The sequence below is a fragment of the Schistocerca americana genome, chromosome 8 (assembly GCF_021461395.2).
Source record: "Schistocerca americana isolate TAMUIC-IGC-003095 chromosome 8, iqSchAmer2.1, whole genome shotgun sequence".
NCBI lineage: Eukaryota > Metazoa > Arthropoda > Insecta > Orthoptera > Acrididae > Schistocerca > Schistocerca americana.
This window is the reverse complement of record NC_060126.1, coordinates 264031971-264051644: the sequence shown is the minus strand read 5'-3', so window position 1 is coordinate 264051644 and position 19674 is coordinate 264031971. Positions and strand designations below refer to the sequence as shown.

The window sequence follows — 19674 nt, the reverse complement described above, 5'->3', positions numbered from 1 at the left end:
TGGTTGCGAATACCGTTGACGCTGCGTCAGAGACAGGGGCGTCTGCGATGGTGTACTCAACGACGATCCTGGGTGCAGGAATGGCAAAACTTCATTTTTTCGGATGAATCCAGGTTCTGTTTACAGCATCATGATGGTCGCATCCGTGTTTGGCAACATCGCGGTGAATGCACATTGGAAACATGTATTCGTCATCGCCATACTGGCGTATCACCCGGTGTGATGGTATGGGGTGCCATTGGTTACACGTCTAGGTCACCTCTTGTTCGCACTGACGGCACTTTGAACAGAGGACGTTACATTTCAGATGTGTTACGACCCGTGTCTCTACCCTTCATTCGATCCCTGCGAAACCCTACATTTCAACAGGATAATATACGACCGCATGTTGCAGGTCCTGTACGGGCCTCTCTGGATAAAGAAAATGTTCGACTGCTGCCATGGCCAGCACATTCTCCAGTTCTCTCACCAATTGAAAACGTCTGGTCAATGGTGGCCAAGCAACTGGCTCGTCACAATACGCCAGTCACTACTCTGGATGAACTGTGGTATCGTGTTGAAGGTGCATGGGCAGCTGTACGTGTACACACCATCCAAGTTCTGTTTGACTCAATGCCCAGGCGTATCAACGCTGTTATTACGGCCACAGGTTGTGGTTCTGCGTACTGATTTCTCAGGATCTATGCACCCAAATTGCGTGAAAATGTAATCACATGTCAGTTCCAGTATAATATATTTGTCGAATTAATGCCTGTTTATCATCTGCATTTCTTCTCGGTGTAGAAATTTTAATGGCCAGTAGTGTATATATAATGTGTGTGTGCATGTGGTCACCTTACATTATATTGTTCTGCAGGTTTCTTCAGCTTGAATCAACGTGATGCTCCTGGCAACATGGGGCTCTACGACCAGGTGATGGCGCTCCAGTGGGTGAAAGACTACATCAAATATTTTCACGGTGATCGGTTTCGCGTCACTATTATGGGCGAGGGAGCAGGCGGTGCCTGTGTTCACTTGCATCTCTTCTCTCCAATGTCTAGAGGTGAGTTATTCGTCGTTCTTTTCGTGGGACCAAAGTTTGCTTTCATTTCTGTTAGGAAAAAGTATTGCTGGCTGTACTTTAAAGAGTTACTTAACTCGTAACTTGGGTTTCGAATTTTATGGGAAATACTGCACAGAAGTGTGCGTCCTGTATGTAGCGTACTTGGTCAAATCTGGATAGTATTTCCACGTCGGTCTTGCGATTCATTATCTTCTTCTATGAATCCTCCCTATTTGTACTGTTAATACAACATAAGCATCCCAGATTTTCGAACAATGTTCAGGAACTTAATAGACACACTTTTTTAAGAAGCATCCTTCATGGTTGAATTTTAATTCCTGGATACCCTTCAGATATATTTGACCCACCAAACACTGTGAGGGATCTACGCCGAATCGCCGTTGAGGAGTGGGACAATCTGGACCAACAGTGCCTTGATGAACTTTTGGATAGTATGCCACGACGAATGCAAGAGGACGTGCTACTGGGTATTAGAGGTACCGGTGTGTACAGCAATCTGAACCACCACCTCTGTAGTTCTCGTTGTATGGTGGTATACACGAAATGTGTGGTTTTCATTATCAATAAAAAGGCCGGAAATGATGTTTATGTTGATCTCTGTTCCAATTTTCTGTACAGGTTCTGGAACTCTCCGAACCGAGGTGATGGAAAACCTTTTTTGATATGTGTATATTAGCATCACATCACACAGAAGGTATCATTACTTGTTTCAACATACTGTGAAGTTACCCGAAAATGATTAAATACGTTACATAGTAAGTCATCAACTCAACAAATGTCTAGTTTTTAATTAAGCAGCATTATCATGTGGTGGGCAACAACGTTACTAAAAACTCTTAGCATCTAATTCAACTTAACGTAATGAGAATATAACACTGACAAAAATACAATTAGATATGAGATTATCAGTGTAAATATTGTGTAAAGTGCGTGGGTACATAAAATACGTTCTTGATAATGCATAAAATTACAACATAGAATACAATTGCTATTGGTGAGTTCTATTTTCAACATAAGGGAAACAGAGAAAATCCTCATTGTAATGCAAGATGGTTGCATTGAATTATACACTTCTGTTTATGCCTTTGTTTAGATGTGGTTCCATAATTAATGTGTAATTTCGTTTATTCGTAATTAGATCCTACTGCATTTTGACCGATCATTTAGCACTGTTCCATCAAAATACTATTTCTGTCAGTGTCTAAGTTGTTGGTGCTTATGAACGCCATAATTTTTGTCTTTCATTCCCACTATTTATGGTCCCATGATATTGCATATCCTATATCAATATCTGAAAAACACATATATTCGAAAGACTGTCAGATATAATGTCAATTTGCCAATCATTTCTTTAAAATTATGATCGCGACTAGGTATAAATTCAGTAGGCATCTTAATAAAATTGTCGCAACTAATGTTGCCTTGGTCATACACTCTCCCATTTATATATTTTATACTTTGTATAGAGTCAAGTATAATTAATTTTCCCACCATATAATGACTATTAGATTTTTAACTTGATTGTTGCACAATGACAGTCTGACCTCATCACCACAATACCAATATTGAATAAACGAATAATACAAAATCTCACAACAAATTTCGAAGTGATTCGAGCAAGCCTAAAAGTATTAATTCTAAAAGCGTTTATCTTACACCACATTAAACAGTACAAGCCGAATAACAACCAGAGCCGATAAAGCTGTAGATAGATTAACCATAGAATTGAGAATGGAAATGATACTCATATAACAAATACACTATCTTGTGATCATTTCAGAACAGACATTAAATCAGAAATATTAAACAATAATTTTGTTACACACATCGTCAGGTGGCTTGCAGAGTATGGATGTAGATGTAGACGTAGATTACTATTGTATTAAGTACTTCCAACGACAGGCCACTCCTTGTGGAATGTGATGATGTTTTGCTATTTCTGTAGATATTTTTAAAAACTATTAATTCTAACAGCTGTTAGGAATGGGACTCTGAATACAGGATAATAAATACATATAATTACACTTTTCAACATCTATGTTCTGTTAATTATAGAAATACAAAATGAAGTGCTCAAATCTATGTTTCTAATTTCCCATGTGTAAAGTTGTTTGGCACTGCCGCTATCCCATCTCCTTGTAACTGACATGGATTTCAAAGGTCACTCACTCCATTCCTCAGGATTATCTCCTGACGATTGTGGAAGTATTTGCAACATGATATGAGTTAAAACTGTTTTGAACAACTTTGGAAGCAATATTTGAAATTGGCACTTGCATGTTTTCTGCAGCAGAAATAATTAGTACAAATACATGAACATTTATTGTCACACTACAATGTGCATCCAGCTCAGGCTGAACACAAATAAATCTGTCCATAAAAGAACCTCACATCCAGATGTAAACAATGTAAACACCCATCCCAAGACAAAATCCGTCACCACATCACTGCTGATGCTGTAGTGGTCCCGATCCACACAGTGGCAGCTCTCTACCAACTGCAGCTAAGACAAGCTCTGACCTGTATAGCTCTGACCTTTTTGGCTCCACAAGCAGGGTGTTGTCACTGTCACGCACGATTGCTGCAAATGACAAGGCATGAAAAAAATATTCCTATGATGACAACCACTGAAGTTCTTGCTTGTTTTGGTCTCGCCTAAAAGTAGGTATGTTGACATGCTACTATAACAAAGGTGTGGACTACCTGGCAGGGGTAGTGACATGGGATATACCAATACTATAGTCTAATGTTGTAAGGCATGGAAATGTTTCATTGTAGATGACAGTAGCCACTGTGTGCATCAAGTCCATGTGACAGCAACAGTTACACTTTTTACCACGTCAGATATTAAATATGTATACAAAAAAGAAATAATATAATGATGAAAATGAGAAGTAGTACAATTCCAGTAACTGCAAATACATTTCCTACAAAATATATGTTATTTATATTTCAGTAAAGAGTATACAGGGTAGTCCATTGATACTGACTGGGCCAAATATCTCACGAAATAAGCATCAAACGAAAAAACTACAAAGTACGAAACTCGTCTAGCTTGAAGGGGGAAACCAGATGGCGCTATGATTGGCCCGCTAGATGACGCTGCCATAGGTCAAACGGATATCAACTGTGTTTTTTTAAATAGGAACCCCCATTTTTTATTACATATTCGTGTAGTACATGAAGAAATATGAATGTTTTAGTTGGACCACTTTTTTCGCTTGTGATAGATGGTGCTGTAATAGTCACAAACGTGTAAGTGCGTGGTATCAACTAACATTCCCCCAGTCCGGACGGTATTTTCTTCGTGATACATTACCCGTGTTAAAATGGACCGTTTACCAGTTGCGGAAAAGGTCGATATCGTGTTGATGTATGGCTATTGTGATCAAAATGCCCAACGGGCGTGTGCTATGTATGCTGCTCGGTATCCTGAACGACATCATCCAAGTGTCCGGACCGTTCGCCAAATACTTAACGTTATTTAAGGAAACAGGAAGTGTTCAGCCACATGTGAAACGTCAACCACGACCGGCAACAAATGATGATGCCCAAGTAGATGTTTTAGCTGCTGTCGCGGCTAATCCGCACATCAGTAGCAGACATTTTGCGCGAGAATCGGGAATGTAAAAAACGTCGCTGTTGAGAATACTACATCAACATCGATTGCACCCGTACCATATGTCTATGCACCAGGAATTGCATGGCGATGACTCTGAACGTCGTGTACAGTTCTGCCACTGGGCACAAGAGAAATTACGGGACGATGACAGATTTTTTGCACGCGTTCTATATAGCGACGAAGCGCCATCCACCAGCAGCGGTACGGTAAACGGGCATAATATGCACCATTGGGCAACGGAAAATCCACGATGGCTGCGACAAGTGGAACATCAACGACCTTGGCGGGTTAATGTATGGTGCGGCATTATGGGAGGAAGGATAAAATGGTTCAAATGGCTCTGAGCACTATGGGACTCAACTGCTGAGGTCATTAGTCCCCTAGAACTTAGAACTAGTTAAACCTAACTAACCTAAGGACATCACAAACATCCATGCCCGAGGCAGGATTCGAACCTGCGACCGTAGCGGTCTTGCGGTTCCAGACTGCAGCGCCTTTAACGGCACGGCCACTTCGGCCGGCCGGAGGAAGGATAATTGGCCCCCATTTTATCGACGGCAATCTAAATGGTGCAATGTATGCTGACTTCCTATGTAATGTTCTACCGATGTTACTACTAGATGTTTCACTGCATGACAGAATGGCGATGTACTTCCAACATGATGGATGTCCGGCACATAGCTTGCGTGCGCTTGAAGCGGTATATTTCACGACAGGGGGATTGATCGTCGAAGCATCATACCATGGCCCGCACGTTCACCGGATCTGACGTCCCCGGATTTCCTTATGTGGGGAAAGTTGAAGGATATTTGCTATCGTGATCCACCGACAACGCTTGACAACATACGTCACCGCATTGTCAATGCATGTGCGAACATTATGGAAGGCGAACTACTCGCTGTTGAGAGGAATGTTGTTACACGTATTGCCAAATGCATTGAGGTTGACGGACAACATTTTGAGCATTTATTGCATTAATGTGGTATTTACAGGTAATCACGCTGTAACAGCATGCGTTTCAGAAATGATAAGTTCACAAAGATACATGTATCACATTGGAACAACCGAAATAAAATGTTCAAACGTACTTACGTTCTGTATTTTAATTTAAAAAACCTACCTGTTACCAACTGTTCGTCTAAAATTGTGAGCCATATGTTTGTGACTATTACAGTGCCATCTGTCACAAAGCGAAAAAAGTGGTCCAACTAAAACTTTCATACTTCTTTATGTACTACACGAATATGTAACAAAAATGGGGGTTCCTATTTAAAAAGCCGCAGTTGATATCCGTTTGACCTATGGCAGCGCCATCTAGGGGGCCAACCATAGCGCCATCTGGTTTCCCCCTTCAAGCTATACAAGTTTCGTTCTTTGTAGTTTTTTCGTTTGACGATTTTTTCATGAGATATTTGGCTCGGTCACGATCAATGGACCACCCTGTAAAACATATGTACAGTATAGCAAAAGTATTTTCAGAAATGTGAAGTTTAATCCCCGCTAGAAAGCTCATTTCTCACGACGTACAGGATCTGAGGGTTATCATATATACTTTTAAGCAACTGAACTGCTTATGGAGGTTGCCCTCTGTAGTCTTCAGTAAGATAAACTGCAAAATCGGAGTGATCCATAAGCAGAACTTACAATGAGTACATTTCCAGATAGAGCAGATTAATGACAGTTGCATGGTACTTTCTTTCGCCTTATGGTAATACAACTTCAATAATTAGGGCTGTAAAAAGTTTTTACAAAACTGGAACAAGTTATTCTACATATCTGAGTTATATATGCCATTCAAATGGATAAATTGAAATACCTTGCCAACATAATATTTTGGACTGTTTAGCACTAATGAAAATTCACCCACATTTGGTGATGTGTTATAAACTGAAGGGCCTAAGAAACTGGTACACCTGCCAAATATCATGTAGGACCCCCCACAAGCACGCAGAAGTGCCTCAACACAACGTTGCATGGACTCGACTAATGTCTGAAGTAGTGCTGGAGGGAAGTAACACCATGAACCCTGCAGGGCTGTCCATAAATCCGTAAGAGTACGAGGGGTTGGACACCTCTTCTGAACAACACGTTGCAAAGCATCCCAGATATGCTCAATACTGTTCATGTCTGGGGAGTTTGGTGGCCATCGGAAGTGTTTAAACTTAGAAGAGTGTTCCTGGAGTCACTCTGTAGCAATTATGGTTGTGGGAGGTGTCGCATTGTCCTGCTGGAATTGCCCAAGTCCGTCGGAATGCACAATGGACAACAACGGATGCAGGTGATCAGACAGGATGCTTACGTACATGTCACCTGTCAGAGTCGTCTCTAAACGTATCGGGGGTCCCATATCACTCCAGCCACACATACCCCACATCATTACAGAGCCTCCAACAGCTTGAACAGTCCCCTGCTGACATGCAGTTTCTATGGATTCATGGGGTTTTCTCCATACGCGTACACGGCCATCACCTCAATAAAATTTCAAACGAGACTCGTCCGACCAGGCAACATGTTTCCAGTCATCAACAGGCCATTGTCGGAGTTGATGGGCCCAGGCGAGGCGTAAAGCTTTGTGTCCTGCAGTCATCAAGGGTACAGGAGTGGGCCTTCGGCTCCAAAAGCCCATATCAATGAAGTTTCGTTAAATGATTCACATGATGCCCCTTGTTGATGTCCTAGCATTCAAATCTGCAGCAATTTGTGGACGGGGTTGCACTTCTGTCACGTTGAACGATTCTCTTCACTCATCATTCGTGCCGTTCTAGCAGGATCTCTCTCTGGCCGCAGCGATGTCGGAGATTAGATGTTTCCTGGATTCCTGATATTCACGGTACGCTCATGAAATGGTCGTACGGGAAAATCGCCACTTCATCGCTACCTCGGAGATGCTGACTATAGCACCACGTTCAGACTCACTTAAATCTTGATAACCTGCCATTGTAACAGCACTACCCGATCTAACAACTGCGCCTGAGATTTGATATCTTATATAGGCCTACTGCAGCGCCGTATTCTGCCTGTTTACGTATCTCTGTATTTGAATACGCATGCATTTACCAGTTTCTTTGGCGCTTCAGTATAAGAAATATGGTTGTACATTTTCAACAGTTAGGGACTATTCGTTCCATAAAAACACGGGAGAACTGCCGGATATCAGTAACTTCCTGCCACGATATTTCGGCGCAGAGTCTTCTGGCCATCTTCAGGTGAATGCCACTGTAGTAGTACTGGCGAGTGCGCGCTTAGCTCCGCTATTTAAAGCCTTCTGAGGTGACATTGCGCATGCGCTGCTCAGCGTGCGCGTTCATAACGGCTCCGTGCGCTGCGCCTCGCGCCCTCCACTGCGAAAGCCTGGCGTATCGGTGTCAGGTCGATTTCCATCTTTATGCAGATAACTACGTCGACTACGAAGTTTCTCTATAACAGGATTCCAAGCAGAGTTCAGCTGATAACCGCTATCTCGATTGATGAGAGTCTCGTTGTCAGACAATCTTATTTCCACAGATTCATTGATAATCGAGCTCCAAAAGTTTGATGTATGGGCCAAAATTTTTGTGTCGTTGTATTTCATGCAATGGTCTGTGGAAATACAATGTTCGGCGATTGCGGACTTGGTGGGTTGGAGAAGGCGAGTATGCCGTTGGTGTTCCACAATGCGTTCCTGCACAGTTCGTGTTGTTTGCCCTATATATGATTTGCCGCATTCACACGGAATTTTGTAAACACCTGGTTTACGCAGGCCCAGGTCGTCTTTAACGGATCCCACTAGTGATGAAATTTTGGAAGGAGGGCGAAAGATGACTCACTTGATACTTTCTCAATATTCTGCCTATCTGTGAAGAAATATTCCCAATAAATGGTAGATAAACAGTCGACCTGAAGGCCTCTTCCTCTTCCTTGTTCCGTCGTTTGTAGGTCTTCATCACTCTGTTCACTTGCCTAGGTGAAAAGCCATTCTTCAAAAATACTTTTTGCAGGTGTTCCAGTTCCGCTTGAAGACTGTCGGCGTCAGAGATAGTATGGGCACGGTGGACCAAGGTTTTGAGAACGCCCATTGTTTGTGCTGGATGGTGGCAACTAGTAGCTTGTAGATACAGGTCTGTATGAGTGGGCTTTCTGTACACCGAGTGACCAAGTGTGCCATCACTCTTCCGTCGCACCAAGACGTCTAAAAATGGCAGACAACCATCTCTCTCTATCTCCATGGTAAATTTTATGTTTTCATGTATGAAGTTCATGTGACGTAAAAATTCTTGGAGACGGTCCAGACCATGAGGCCACACTATAAAAGTGTCGTCAACGTACCGCCAAAATACTGTCGGTTTAAAAGTGGCAGAGTCGAGTGCTCTCTCCTCAAAATCCTCCATAAAAAGATTGGCCACCAGAGGAGACAAAGGACTCCCCATGGCGACACCATCAGATTGTTCGTAAAATTCGTTGTTAAATATAAAATATGTAGAGAAGAGAGTGTGCTCAAACAACGCTGTAATGTCTGCACCAAACATATTGCCAATGAGGTGTAGTGAGTCCACCAGAGGCACCTTTGTGAACAGTGAAACCACATCAAAACTGACCAGTAAATCACTACTTTGCAGTTGAAGTGACTGAAGTCGACTGATAAAATCACCAGAATTCTTTATGTGATGTGCACACTTGCCTATCATTGGTTTGAGCAAAGATGCCAAGAATTTTGCTAGGTCGTAGGTGGCTGCTCCAATGTTACTCACAATTGGACGTAATGGCACATTTTCCTTGTGGATCTTAGGCAGTCCATATAGCCTAGGTGGAACTGAACTGTTTGGTTTCAGTCTCTTGATGATCTCCTTCGGTAGAGAACTATTTGGTAAAAGTTCTGCTGTTTTTCGCACTACTCGACTCGTGGGATCCTTATCGATTTTGCGATACGTTGAATCACATAATAAAACATTGATCTTATTAATATAGTCATCCCTTGGTATGAGGACAGTAGCGTTTCCTTTGTCAGATTTTAAGACTACTGTATCCACATCTGCTCGTAAGTTACGGAGGGCTATCCTCTCCATGGGCGAGATGCAGCAGGAAGTTCCAACTCGACGTTCTGTTGTTAATTTGACAGAGAAAACTTTAGATGACGCGACTGTGTCTGTGCTAGCAAAAGGACTGAATTTTGCTCCCACACCTGTTTTACCGCCACTAGTGGATTTCATCAGTGCCATCGAAGAAGCTGTACGCCGTCTTGATACAGATGAAGCGGAGGAAGTTCGTCGAGAGTCTTGCCGTGTATTGACCAGGGGTGCACCAATGAAGAATAACATCTCGCCCATGGAGAGGATAGCCCTCCGTAACTTACGAGCAGATGTGGATACAGTAGTCTTAAAATCTGACAAAGGAAACGCTACTGTCCTCATACCAAGGGATGACTATATTAATAAGATCAATGTTTTATTATGTGATTCAACGTATCGCAAAATCGATAAGGATCCCACGAGTCGAGTAGTGCGAGAAACAGCAGAACTTTTATCAAATAGTTCTCTACCGAAGGAGGTCATCAAGAGACTGAAACCAAACAGTTCAGTTCCACCTAGGCTATATGGACTGCCTAAGATCCGCAAGGAAAATGTGCCATTACGTCCAATTGTGAGTAACATTGGAGCAGCCACCTACGACCTAGCAAAATTCTTAGCATCTTTGCTCAAACCAATGATAGGCAAATGTGTACATCACATAAAGAATTCTGGTGATTTTATCAGTCGACTTCAGTCACTACAACTGCAAAGTAGTGATTTATTGGTCAGATTTGATGTGGTTTCACTGTTCACAAAGGTGCCTCTGGTGGACTCACTACACCTCATTGGCAATATGTTTGGTGCAGACATTACATCGTTGTTTGAGCACACTCTCTCCTCTACATATTTTATATTTAACAACGAATTTTACGAACAATCTGATGGTGTCACCATGGGGAGTCCTTTGTCTCCCCTGGTGGCCAATCTTTTTATGGAGGATTTTGAGGAGAGAGCACTCGACGCTGCCACTTTCAAACCGACAGTATTTTGGCGGTACGTTGACGACACTTTTATAGTGTGGCCTCATGGTCTGGACCGTCTCCAAGAATTTTTACGTCACATGAACTCCATACATGAAAACATAAAATTTACCATGGAGATAGAGAGAGATGGTTGTCTGCCATTTTTAGACGTCTTGGTGCGACGGAAGAGTGATGGCACACTTGGTCACTCGGTGTACAGAAAGCCCACTCATACAGACCTGTATCTACAAGCTACTAGTTGCCACCATCCAGCACAAACAATGGGCGTTCTCAAAACCTTGGTCCACCGTGCCCATACTATCTCTGACGCCGACAGTCTTCAAGCGGACCTGGAACACCTGCAAAAAGTATTTTTGAAGAATGGCTTTTCACCTAGGCAAGTGAACAGAGTGATGAAGACCTACAAACGACGGAACAAGGAAGAGGAAGAGGCCTTCAGGTCGACTGTTTATCTACCATTTATTGGGAATATTTCTTCACAGATAGGCAGAATATTGAGAAAGTATCAAGTGAGAGTCATCTTTCGCCCTCCTTCCAAAATTTCATCACTAGTGGGATCCGTTAAAGACGACCTGGGCCTGCGTAAACCAGGTGTTTACAAAATTCCGTGTGAATGCGGCAAATCATATATAGGGCAAACAACACGAACTGTGCAGGAACGCATTGTGGAACACCAACGGCATACTCGCCTTCTCCAACCCACCAAGTCCGCAATCGCCGAACATTGTATTTCCACAGACCATTGCATGAAATACGACGACACAAAAATTTTGGCCCATACATCAAACTTTTGGAGCTCGATTATCAATGAATCTGTGGAAATAAGATTGTCTGACAACGAGATTCTCATCAATCGAGATAGCGGTTATCAGCTGAACTCTGCTTGGAATTCTGTTATAGAGAAACTTCGTAGTCGACGTAGTTATCTGCATAAAGATGGAAATCGACCTGACACCGATACGCCAGGCTTTCGCAGTGGAGGGCGCGAGGCGCAGCGCACGGAGCCGTTATGAACGCGCAGTTCTAGGCGCGCAGTCCGGAACCGCGCGACTGCTACGGTCGCAGGTTCGAATCCTGCCACGGGCATGGATGTGTGTGATGTCCTTAGGTTAGTTAGATTTAAGTAGTTCTAAGTTCTAGGGGACTGATGACCACAGCTGCTAAGTCTCATAGTGCTCAGAGCCATTTTTCGTTATGATCGCGCACGCTCAGCAGCGCATGCGCAATGTCACCTCAGAAGGCTTTAAATAGCGGAGCTCAGCGCGTACTCGCCAGTACTACTACAGTGGCATTCACCTGAAGATGGCCAGAAGACTCTGCCCCGAAATATCGTGGCAGGAAGTTACTGATATCCGGCAGTTCTCCCGTGTTTTTATGGAACAATCAGTACGCCGGGAAAGCTTTAAACATCACAGTTAGGGACTAGGCTGCTAAATTTCACCTACGGCCATACTTCCCCTGAAATAGACCACCACAAAGGAAATCCAAAATCGGAACCTACAAATAAACGACACAGAAAGTATACATAAGCATATCGGACAATCGGTGATAAAAGGGACTTGAAATAGTTGGTCCCTTAGGCATATCATAAGATAGAATATTGAACATTTAATATCAAGAAGTAACTATGAGGGAGCTTTTTACAAAGTGGGTACCACACTTGTTGAATGCTGAGCGTATTTGAATACGCATGCATTTACCAGTTTCTTTGGTGCTTCAGTATAAGAAATATGGTTGTACATTTTCAACAGTTAGGGACTAGTCTGCTAAATTTCACCTACGGCCATACTTCCCCTGAAACAGACCACCACAAAGGAAATCCAAAATCGGAACCTACAAATAAACGACACAGGAAGTATACATAAGCATATCGGACAATCGGTGATAAAAGGGACTTGAAATAGTTGGTCCCTTAGGCATATCATAAGATAGAATATTGAACATTTAATATCAAGAAGTAACTATGAGGGAGCTTTTTACAAAGTGAGTACCACACTTGTTGAATGCTGAGCGAAATAAAGTTTTCGACAGTGTTCTAAAAAGGATCTAAATAATTCTGTGTGCAAATCAGATGGTGGGAATGGGGGATGAGTCCACAATTTTATACCGGGAGTGGAAAAGAAAGCAGTTAGAGGAAGATGGTGACCCTGCAACAAAAAAAGTCAAGTCTATATCATCTGCCCAAAAGTTTCTTATTGATAATTTCAAGAAGATAAAACAATAATTGGTGAATACCATGCAATTCTTGTTAAATTCTTACTAAATTCTTCACCGAAATAAAAAATAAGACACATAATTTGATCACGAAAAATAATCACTTTTCATCAAAACAATGCTCTCATTCTTAAAGAGCTTATGACAATATAAAAATATTTTTGCAGTGGGAAAGGTGTGGGATATGAAGTACAGGTCGTACCTTATTCACAAGTGTGGCAACCACTGAGTTTCACATATTCCTGCACCTAAAGAAATAAATAGCTGAGAACGTCATGAGTTCAGTGAACGAATTATGGCAGCTGTAGGTGAGTATTTTGCAAACTACTAGAGTCGCATGTTAGAGTGATAACCATCTAACTGGAAAAACGTAAAATAAAATTCATAGAACTAACGTAGGAGTATGTTGCAAGATAATGGTATTTTTGATGTGAAAATGCACTTTTCCACTGCCATGCAAAGACATTTTCCAATTCCCCTTGTATAATGTGTTACTAATACATTTTTCTGCATATCTAAGTATGACGAATCAGTTGATTCATTACATACCTGCATTCACTGTGAAATCATTTGCAACTGCTCAAAAGGTTGAGGCCATCCTCTACGGCATTAAGTGGTCTCTTTTTAGTGTATCTGTCCTATAGTTAGCCATATGTATTTTCCATTTGATAGTACAGGAATACGTATAGAGAAGAGAGAGAGAGAGAGAGAGACTGTAAGCTTGTGTGCACTCCTTTAGTAAATTATTTTTGCAATGCTTACAGGTTTGTTCTCACGGGCCATTTCGCAGTCTGGTGTAGCGTTCAACTCATGGGCGCTCATGAACGACATGGTTAACACGTCTAAGACACATGCGGCATTCCTTGGTTGTAACAAAGAAAAAGATTCTATGACTATGAAATGTCTGAGGCAAGTCGAGGCAGAACAAATTGTGAACTCTACCAAAGGACTGCATGTAAGTTATCACAACAGCATAAAAAGTAAATTGAAACTATCTCCAGCTATAACCAACATATTGCAGTAGTACACTTATATCAATAAGGAAATGGATTGCCAAGATTCACGAAATGACACGAGACTTGGCGGTAATGTATTCGCTAAAACATGTACTGTTTTTGCATTCAGTAACACTATCCCATATTAGACAAGCATCATCTAAAACGTCACCAATGATTTGTGATGGCAGTGTTTTTTCCTCGAACCTCCTATAAATTTTCACTTCGATTTCAAGCCAAGCCACCGAAATGGGACGGTAGTTATATGACTTCATGTTGAAATTAGTTGTCAATGAGAGGTGCATCAAACCAGTCTCAGGACTGAAGACCACAACAACAACAAGTGTGCCACATGCGATTTAAGATTGTCACGTACAAGATGTAACATAGGTCTTTACGCATCATGTTGAATTTATGGACTATGTTAATGACTTTACTCTTCGGAAATACATGCGGTGATATATACAGCGTGAGTCATGTAAGACATAACACACCTTTTATTCCGAGAATGGTTTTAGATATCGAAACGAGATTGTCGTGTACTTTGGTTTGTGATAAAAGAATCTGGACTCTTGTATCTATCGAGATATTGAAGCAAGTTCTTTTTAAATTGAACCCTATAGTTTCTTAACATTCAGTATATCTTGGAAAGGCAATTATAGTAATATAGCGCTTGTCGACATTGACGTTGAAATCTTTCGCAAAAGAATCCGAGAGATGCACTGTAGTGTAAAACCAGGCAACAGAGCTTTCGTGTCATGCTGCATTGTTACATGCAAGCCTATGCTACAACGATAGGATTTCTTTTCACATACGACATCGATTCAGGAGCCAGCATGATTGTTGTGAGTGGAACTACGCCATATGCTACCTTCTCGTGCATCAGATGGAGCTTAGGAAAACTATTTCAAATGTATGTACGTTTCCAAGTTTTTTATGGAAGCTGCTATAGTTATGTAATCCAGATGTCCATTGAAACCCTCCCCTTGTTGCTTATTTGCCAAAGCTGAAGCAGAAACCACAGTCATTCATACTTGATTAAGGTAAACAGCCCTATAAAAAAAGAAACTATTTCATTAACTTCCTCAGATTGAAAATAAAAAACGATTTCTGATCTGTCTGTCTGGAGACAATTGAATGCCCCTTAAAGGTAAAACATTTGCTTTCAGACAAATGTGTCCATAGCCATTACTCGAAATTGTAATTGCACGGAATGCTCTTTAAATAAACTAAACATTTTATTCAGAATGACTGAATACATGTTGCCCACAAAACAAAGAATTTCATAACAAATATTGTTTTTACATTTTGCTTAAATCATGCGCTCAAATTGTTCACCATCGACTACGAGGCACATTTGCATAGATGACCAGGTGAAAGTACACTGGGTGATTTGCCGCTGCATGTAGTGACTGTTCGACAGCGTATATCGTCTGTTATAGTTGGGGCCTTCTGATAGACTTCATCTTTCAGTACTCCCCAACTAAAGAAATGGAGTCAAATTAGAGGACCTTGCTGGCTATTGTACTGCAGCATTATGTCCTATCCAACGCTTAGGAAACTTTTCATTAGCATTTGCATTACTACTCGTGAAGAGCGAATTGGGTAGCTGTCGTGTTGGAAAGAATGTACACTGTCGCTTATAAGGTGGTATCTCTTCTAGGAGAACGGATAGGAAGTGCATTCCGTTTAACAACTAGGGGATGAAGTAAGGTTGCACAACGTAATTTCGTATGGTGACCATATGTTAATGCCTCACAATCGTTGGTGTTGTATCTCAGACAGTCAGTGTAAATTTTTCGCTGCCCAATAGTGCATGTCATATAAATTTACGTTATTGTTGTTAATGAATTTTGTCTCGTCTATAAAGAGTACACGTTGGAATAAGGTAGGGTCATATCCCAGGAGGCGCTGCACAGCAAACTGGCAAGATTCTTCTCGTTTTCGTCCTCGTCCTCGTCCTCCTCCATTTTGAAGAGTTTTTAATGTGTAATTACGGTGGTTCGCTCATCCATGTTTTTGTAAGTGGTCAGACAGTCAATTTCCTGTGTAGTTATTTTAACTCTTCTTTTTTACTTGTGTTTTCATTTCAGTTTCGCACGTTTCCAGAATTTTACATTATCTTCAGGGATCTGAAATGCTGTGCTTGTCAGGTTAACTGTTAGGTTGGGAGAGAGTGAGTGAAGTTCTGTGGGCTTACCGCTCATTGCTCACGAAATTTTTAGCCATTTTAACCGCATTCACTATGGCTGCTATTTACCTCGTCATTGAGCGCCTGTAGATTGTAAACACACACAATCTTCCTTTTTCTTCATAATCATCTTTACTTGCCATTTTAGGATATTTACTTCCTACTATGGTTCCCATCTCCTTCAGTCTTCCAGGATATCGTTTTCCTTTAGATCCGTATTTATTTTTATTTGTAACTGTTCAGCATAAGTGGTGCAGATGTATAGTCAACTTCTCTTTTTTTCTTCCAACTGTTAGTTATGTTACATATGTTAAACTCACTTTTAATATCACTGTATCTAATTATTTTTTACAAAAAATGACTTTTTTCCTGAAATGTTGTCTCTATATGCTGAATATTTTGATTCTTGTTTACAGCATGAGTCATTATCATGTACTAATGTGTTAGAGCAATTAAACCTCACAAGATAAAAATTCTGATTCCCAAGACAAAAGATTTGACTCAGGCAAAAAAATCCAACTTTGGTCAGCAAGAAATTTGAAAATTACTTATACAAACAACTTTTTTGCAAAATATGTAATAAAAAATAATTTTTTTCTTGTAGGTGCTGAAGGTGGCTAGTGTCAAAATTGCCTGATGCTAAAACTGGTTCATGGAAAACTAATAAAAGCAAAGACAGTTTTAAAAAAGTGAAAAATACTTTGATAAAGTGTAATCAAAACATCTAAATTTTCCTATATAAATAGGTCTCAACGTTATTGGTTGTAGACTTGAATCTTTCAATACACAAATTATTTAATAAAATTTCTACCATTTGACTGTGAACAACTAGGGAAAAATTATAATTATTGTGAACACATACTTTCATTTTTTTGGAAACTTCTACATTAAGTGATTGTGAATTTGTAAATTTTCATTAGATTGTCTAAATTTAAATGATAAAAATTTAAACATAAACATTACATTCTCTACAACTGGTACATAAGGTCCATGTGAACACAAATACATCACATTCATTCTATATAATGAATTTTTTTCTGTCATAAGAACTTAACAACTGTTCCCTCATTTTTCAGGGATTACTCTCTTCACAGTGTTTATTCCTAACTACTGACTTCCTAAGATCTAAAGATCTCATTACATTTTCTATTTATTTTATTGAATGCCCTTCTGCTGTTACTTCTACAAATTCAGTTACGATTGTAGTATTCTATTCTTCATTCATTTTATCTTGCACTTTCATATAGTATTCACTAGTGGAATATTATAAACATTTTTTTCTTGATACCAATAGCCAAATAACCTTGTCTTCCAAATAGTATTCAGTTTTTAGTTTGAATATTAATGTTCTGTCTTGCTAGCAGTGTTTAACATCATTCTACGTAAATTCTGTAAAAAATTTAAAATTCTTGTATTTTGGTTTACTAAATATTACAAATATCTGTAGTATATGTATTGAGAGTGATTTTCTGCAATCATTGACTGGCTTGAAAAATTTGCTTTACCAGTAAGTTTTCAACACTTTTCCCAATTCCATACTAATTTTATATCCAAATTAGTGAATATAACTTCCCTAGTTTTCCAATATAATTTTTTACAGGTTATAGAAAGCTCAAAATAATGCTTTGTGGTTCTCCTCATTTCTTTATTGAAGTTCATATATTCCTTGAAGAGAGGGAATGTAACATATTTGAAAACTCCAGATATTTTCTGCTAATACATCCCCCAAGCTATATACTACTTTCAGTTCCTTTGTGCCCTATATATTTCATCTTCTTCAATTCTGTTAGATATAATTTTGTTTAATTAACACCTGGAACTATTGTACCTAAATATGCAAAACTGTATCTACCTCCAAAATTTATCTATGATTAGAACTGCTGTATGTTTACATTAAAAATATTTCTCAAAAATATGTATCAGTTTTAAGTAACTTAACTTCTCATTAAATCCAGATGCAATGTAGTGATGCAGTTGGCATCCATATAAGTTATTTGAGCCAAATTCAATAAAATATTTCGGTTTTTAATAGGATCATACTTAACTATTTCGCTACACATATTTTATTACAACTTTGCATTTTTCTTCCTCTCATTCCCCTTTACTGTGGCAAAATTATATCATAATGATGTAATAATTTGAGCATAGCAACCTATTATATTGCTGGTACTCTATACTATGAGCCAGGATCTAATCCACACACATTCTTGTCACACTACTTGGTTTTAATTCTACTTCTTCATGCATGCAAACTTAATGATAAACAAATTTTAAAGCAATGTATGTATCTTCCTTAAATATTCGCTGTTATATCAATGTTATTTCTTATTTCTGGATATACATGTACATCACATCAACTAGCTTTGAGCCTAATTATTGAAATGAAAAACGATAATGTATAGTTTCAATGGCACTAATTATATGCAGTCGCCTTATGTGTTCCATTAAATTTGATCACATACTACTTCATTTACTTACTGCAGTACACAAACTTTCTTACATTTCATCTTAATTTCTGTCACCATAGGTTTAGAATATGACTAACTTCATCTTGGTTAATGGTTTCCTTGCTTTTACATTTGAATAAATTTTATGTATTTTGATTATTTACTTTGCAGCAACCTGAATAAATATGTATGCCATATTATGTTCAGTACATGTACACTAGCAATTGCTGTATTTTAAACATCATTTGACCCCAGGTTGTTCATGTTTTTGATATTTGATTTAATAAGCCTGCAAAATTAATTTGAATTTCAATAAAATTTATTTTGAACTTCAGCTTCTATCTCGCCCTTTTCCTGGATAATCCATCATCAGTATTACAGTAACTGAAGATAATTTTTATTCAGCTATGTACACTCCTGGAAATTGAAATAAGAACACCATGAATTCATTGTCCCAGGAAGGGGAAACTTTATTGACACATTACTGGGGTCAGATACATCACATGATCACACTGACAGAACCACAGGCACATAGACACAGGCAACAGAGCATGTACAATGTCGGCTCTAGTACAGTGTATATCCACCTTTCGCAGCAATGCAGGCTGCTATTCTCCCATGGAGACGATCGTAGAGATGCTGGATGTAGTCCTGTGGAACGGCTTGCCATGCCATTTCCACCTGGCGCCTCAGTTGGACCAGCGTTCGTGCTGGACGTGCAGACCGCGTGAGACGACGCTTCATCCAGTCCCAAACATGCTCAATGGGGGACAGATCCGGAGATCTTGCTGGCCAGGGTAGTTGACTTACACCTTCTAGAGCACGTTGGGTGGCACGGGATACATGCGGACGTGCATTGTCCTGTTGGAACAGCAAGTTCCCTTGCCGGTCTAGGAATGGTAGAACGATGGGTTCGATGACGGTTTGGATGTACCGTGCACTATTCAGTGTCCCCTCGACGATCACCAGTGGTGTACGGCCAGTGTAGGAGATCGCTCCCCACACCATGATGCCGGGTGTTGGCCCTGTGTGCCTCGGTCGTATGCAGTCCTGATTGTGGCGCTCACCTGCACGGCGTCAAACACGCATACGACCATCGTTGGCACCAAGGCAG

The 19674-nt window shown here is 40.2% G+C and overlaps 1 protein-coding gene across 1 annotated transcript in view; it reads left to right on the top strand.

Annotated features, from left to right (window-relative positions):
* The window catches only part of LOC124545756 (venom carboxylesterase-6-like), a 64643-nt gene that overhangs the window by 25567 nt on the left and 19402 nt on the right, over positions 1 to 19674 (top strand). Inside the window, exons 2-3 of the mRNA XM_047124699.1 lie at positions 857 to 1042; positions 13692 to 13882. Coding sequence (XP_046980655.1) covers positions 895 to 1042; positions 13692 to 13882 — 339 coding nt within the window. The 5' untranslated portion in view covers positions 857 to 894. The remainder of the gene's footprint in view (positions 1 to 856; positions 1043 to 13691; positions 13883 to 19674) is intronic.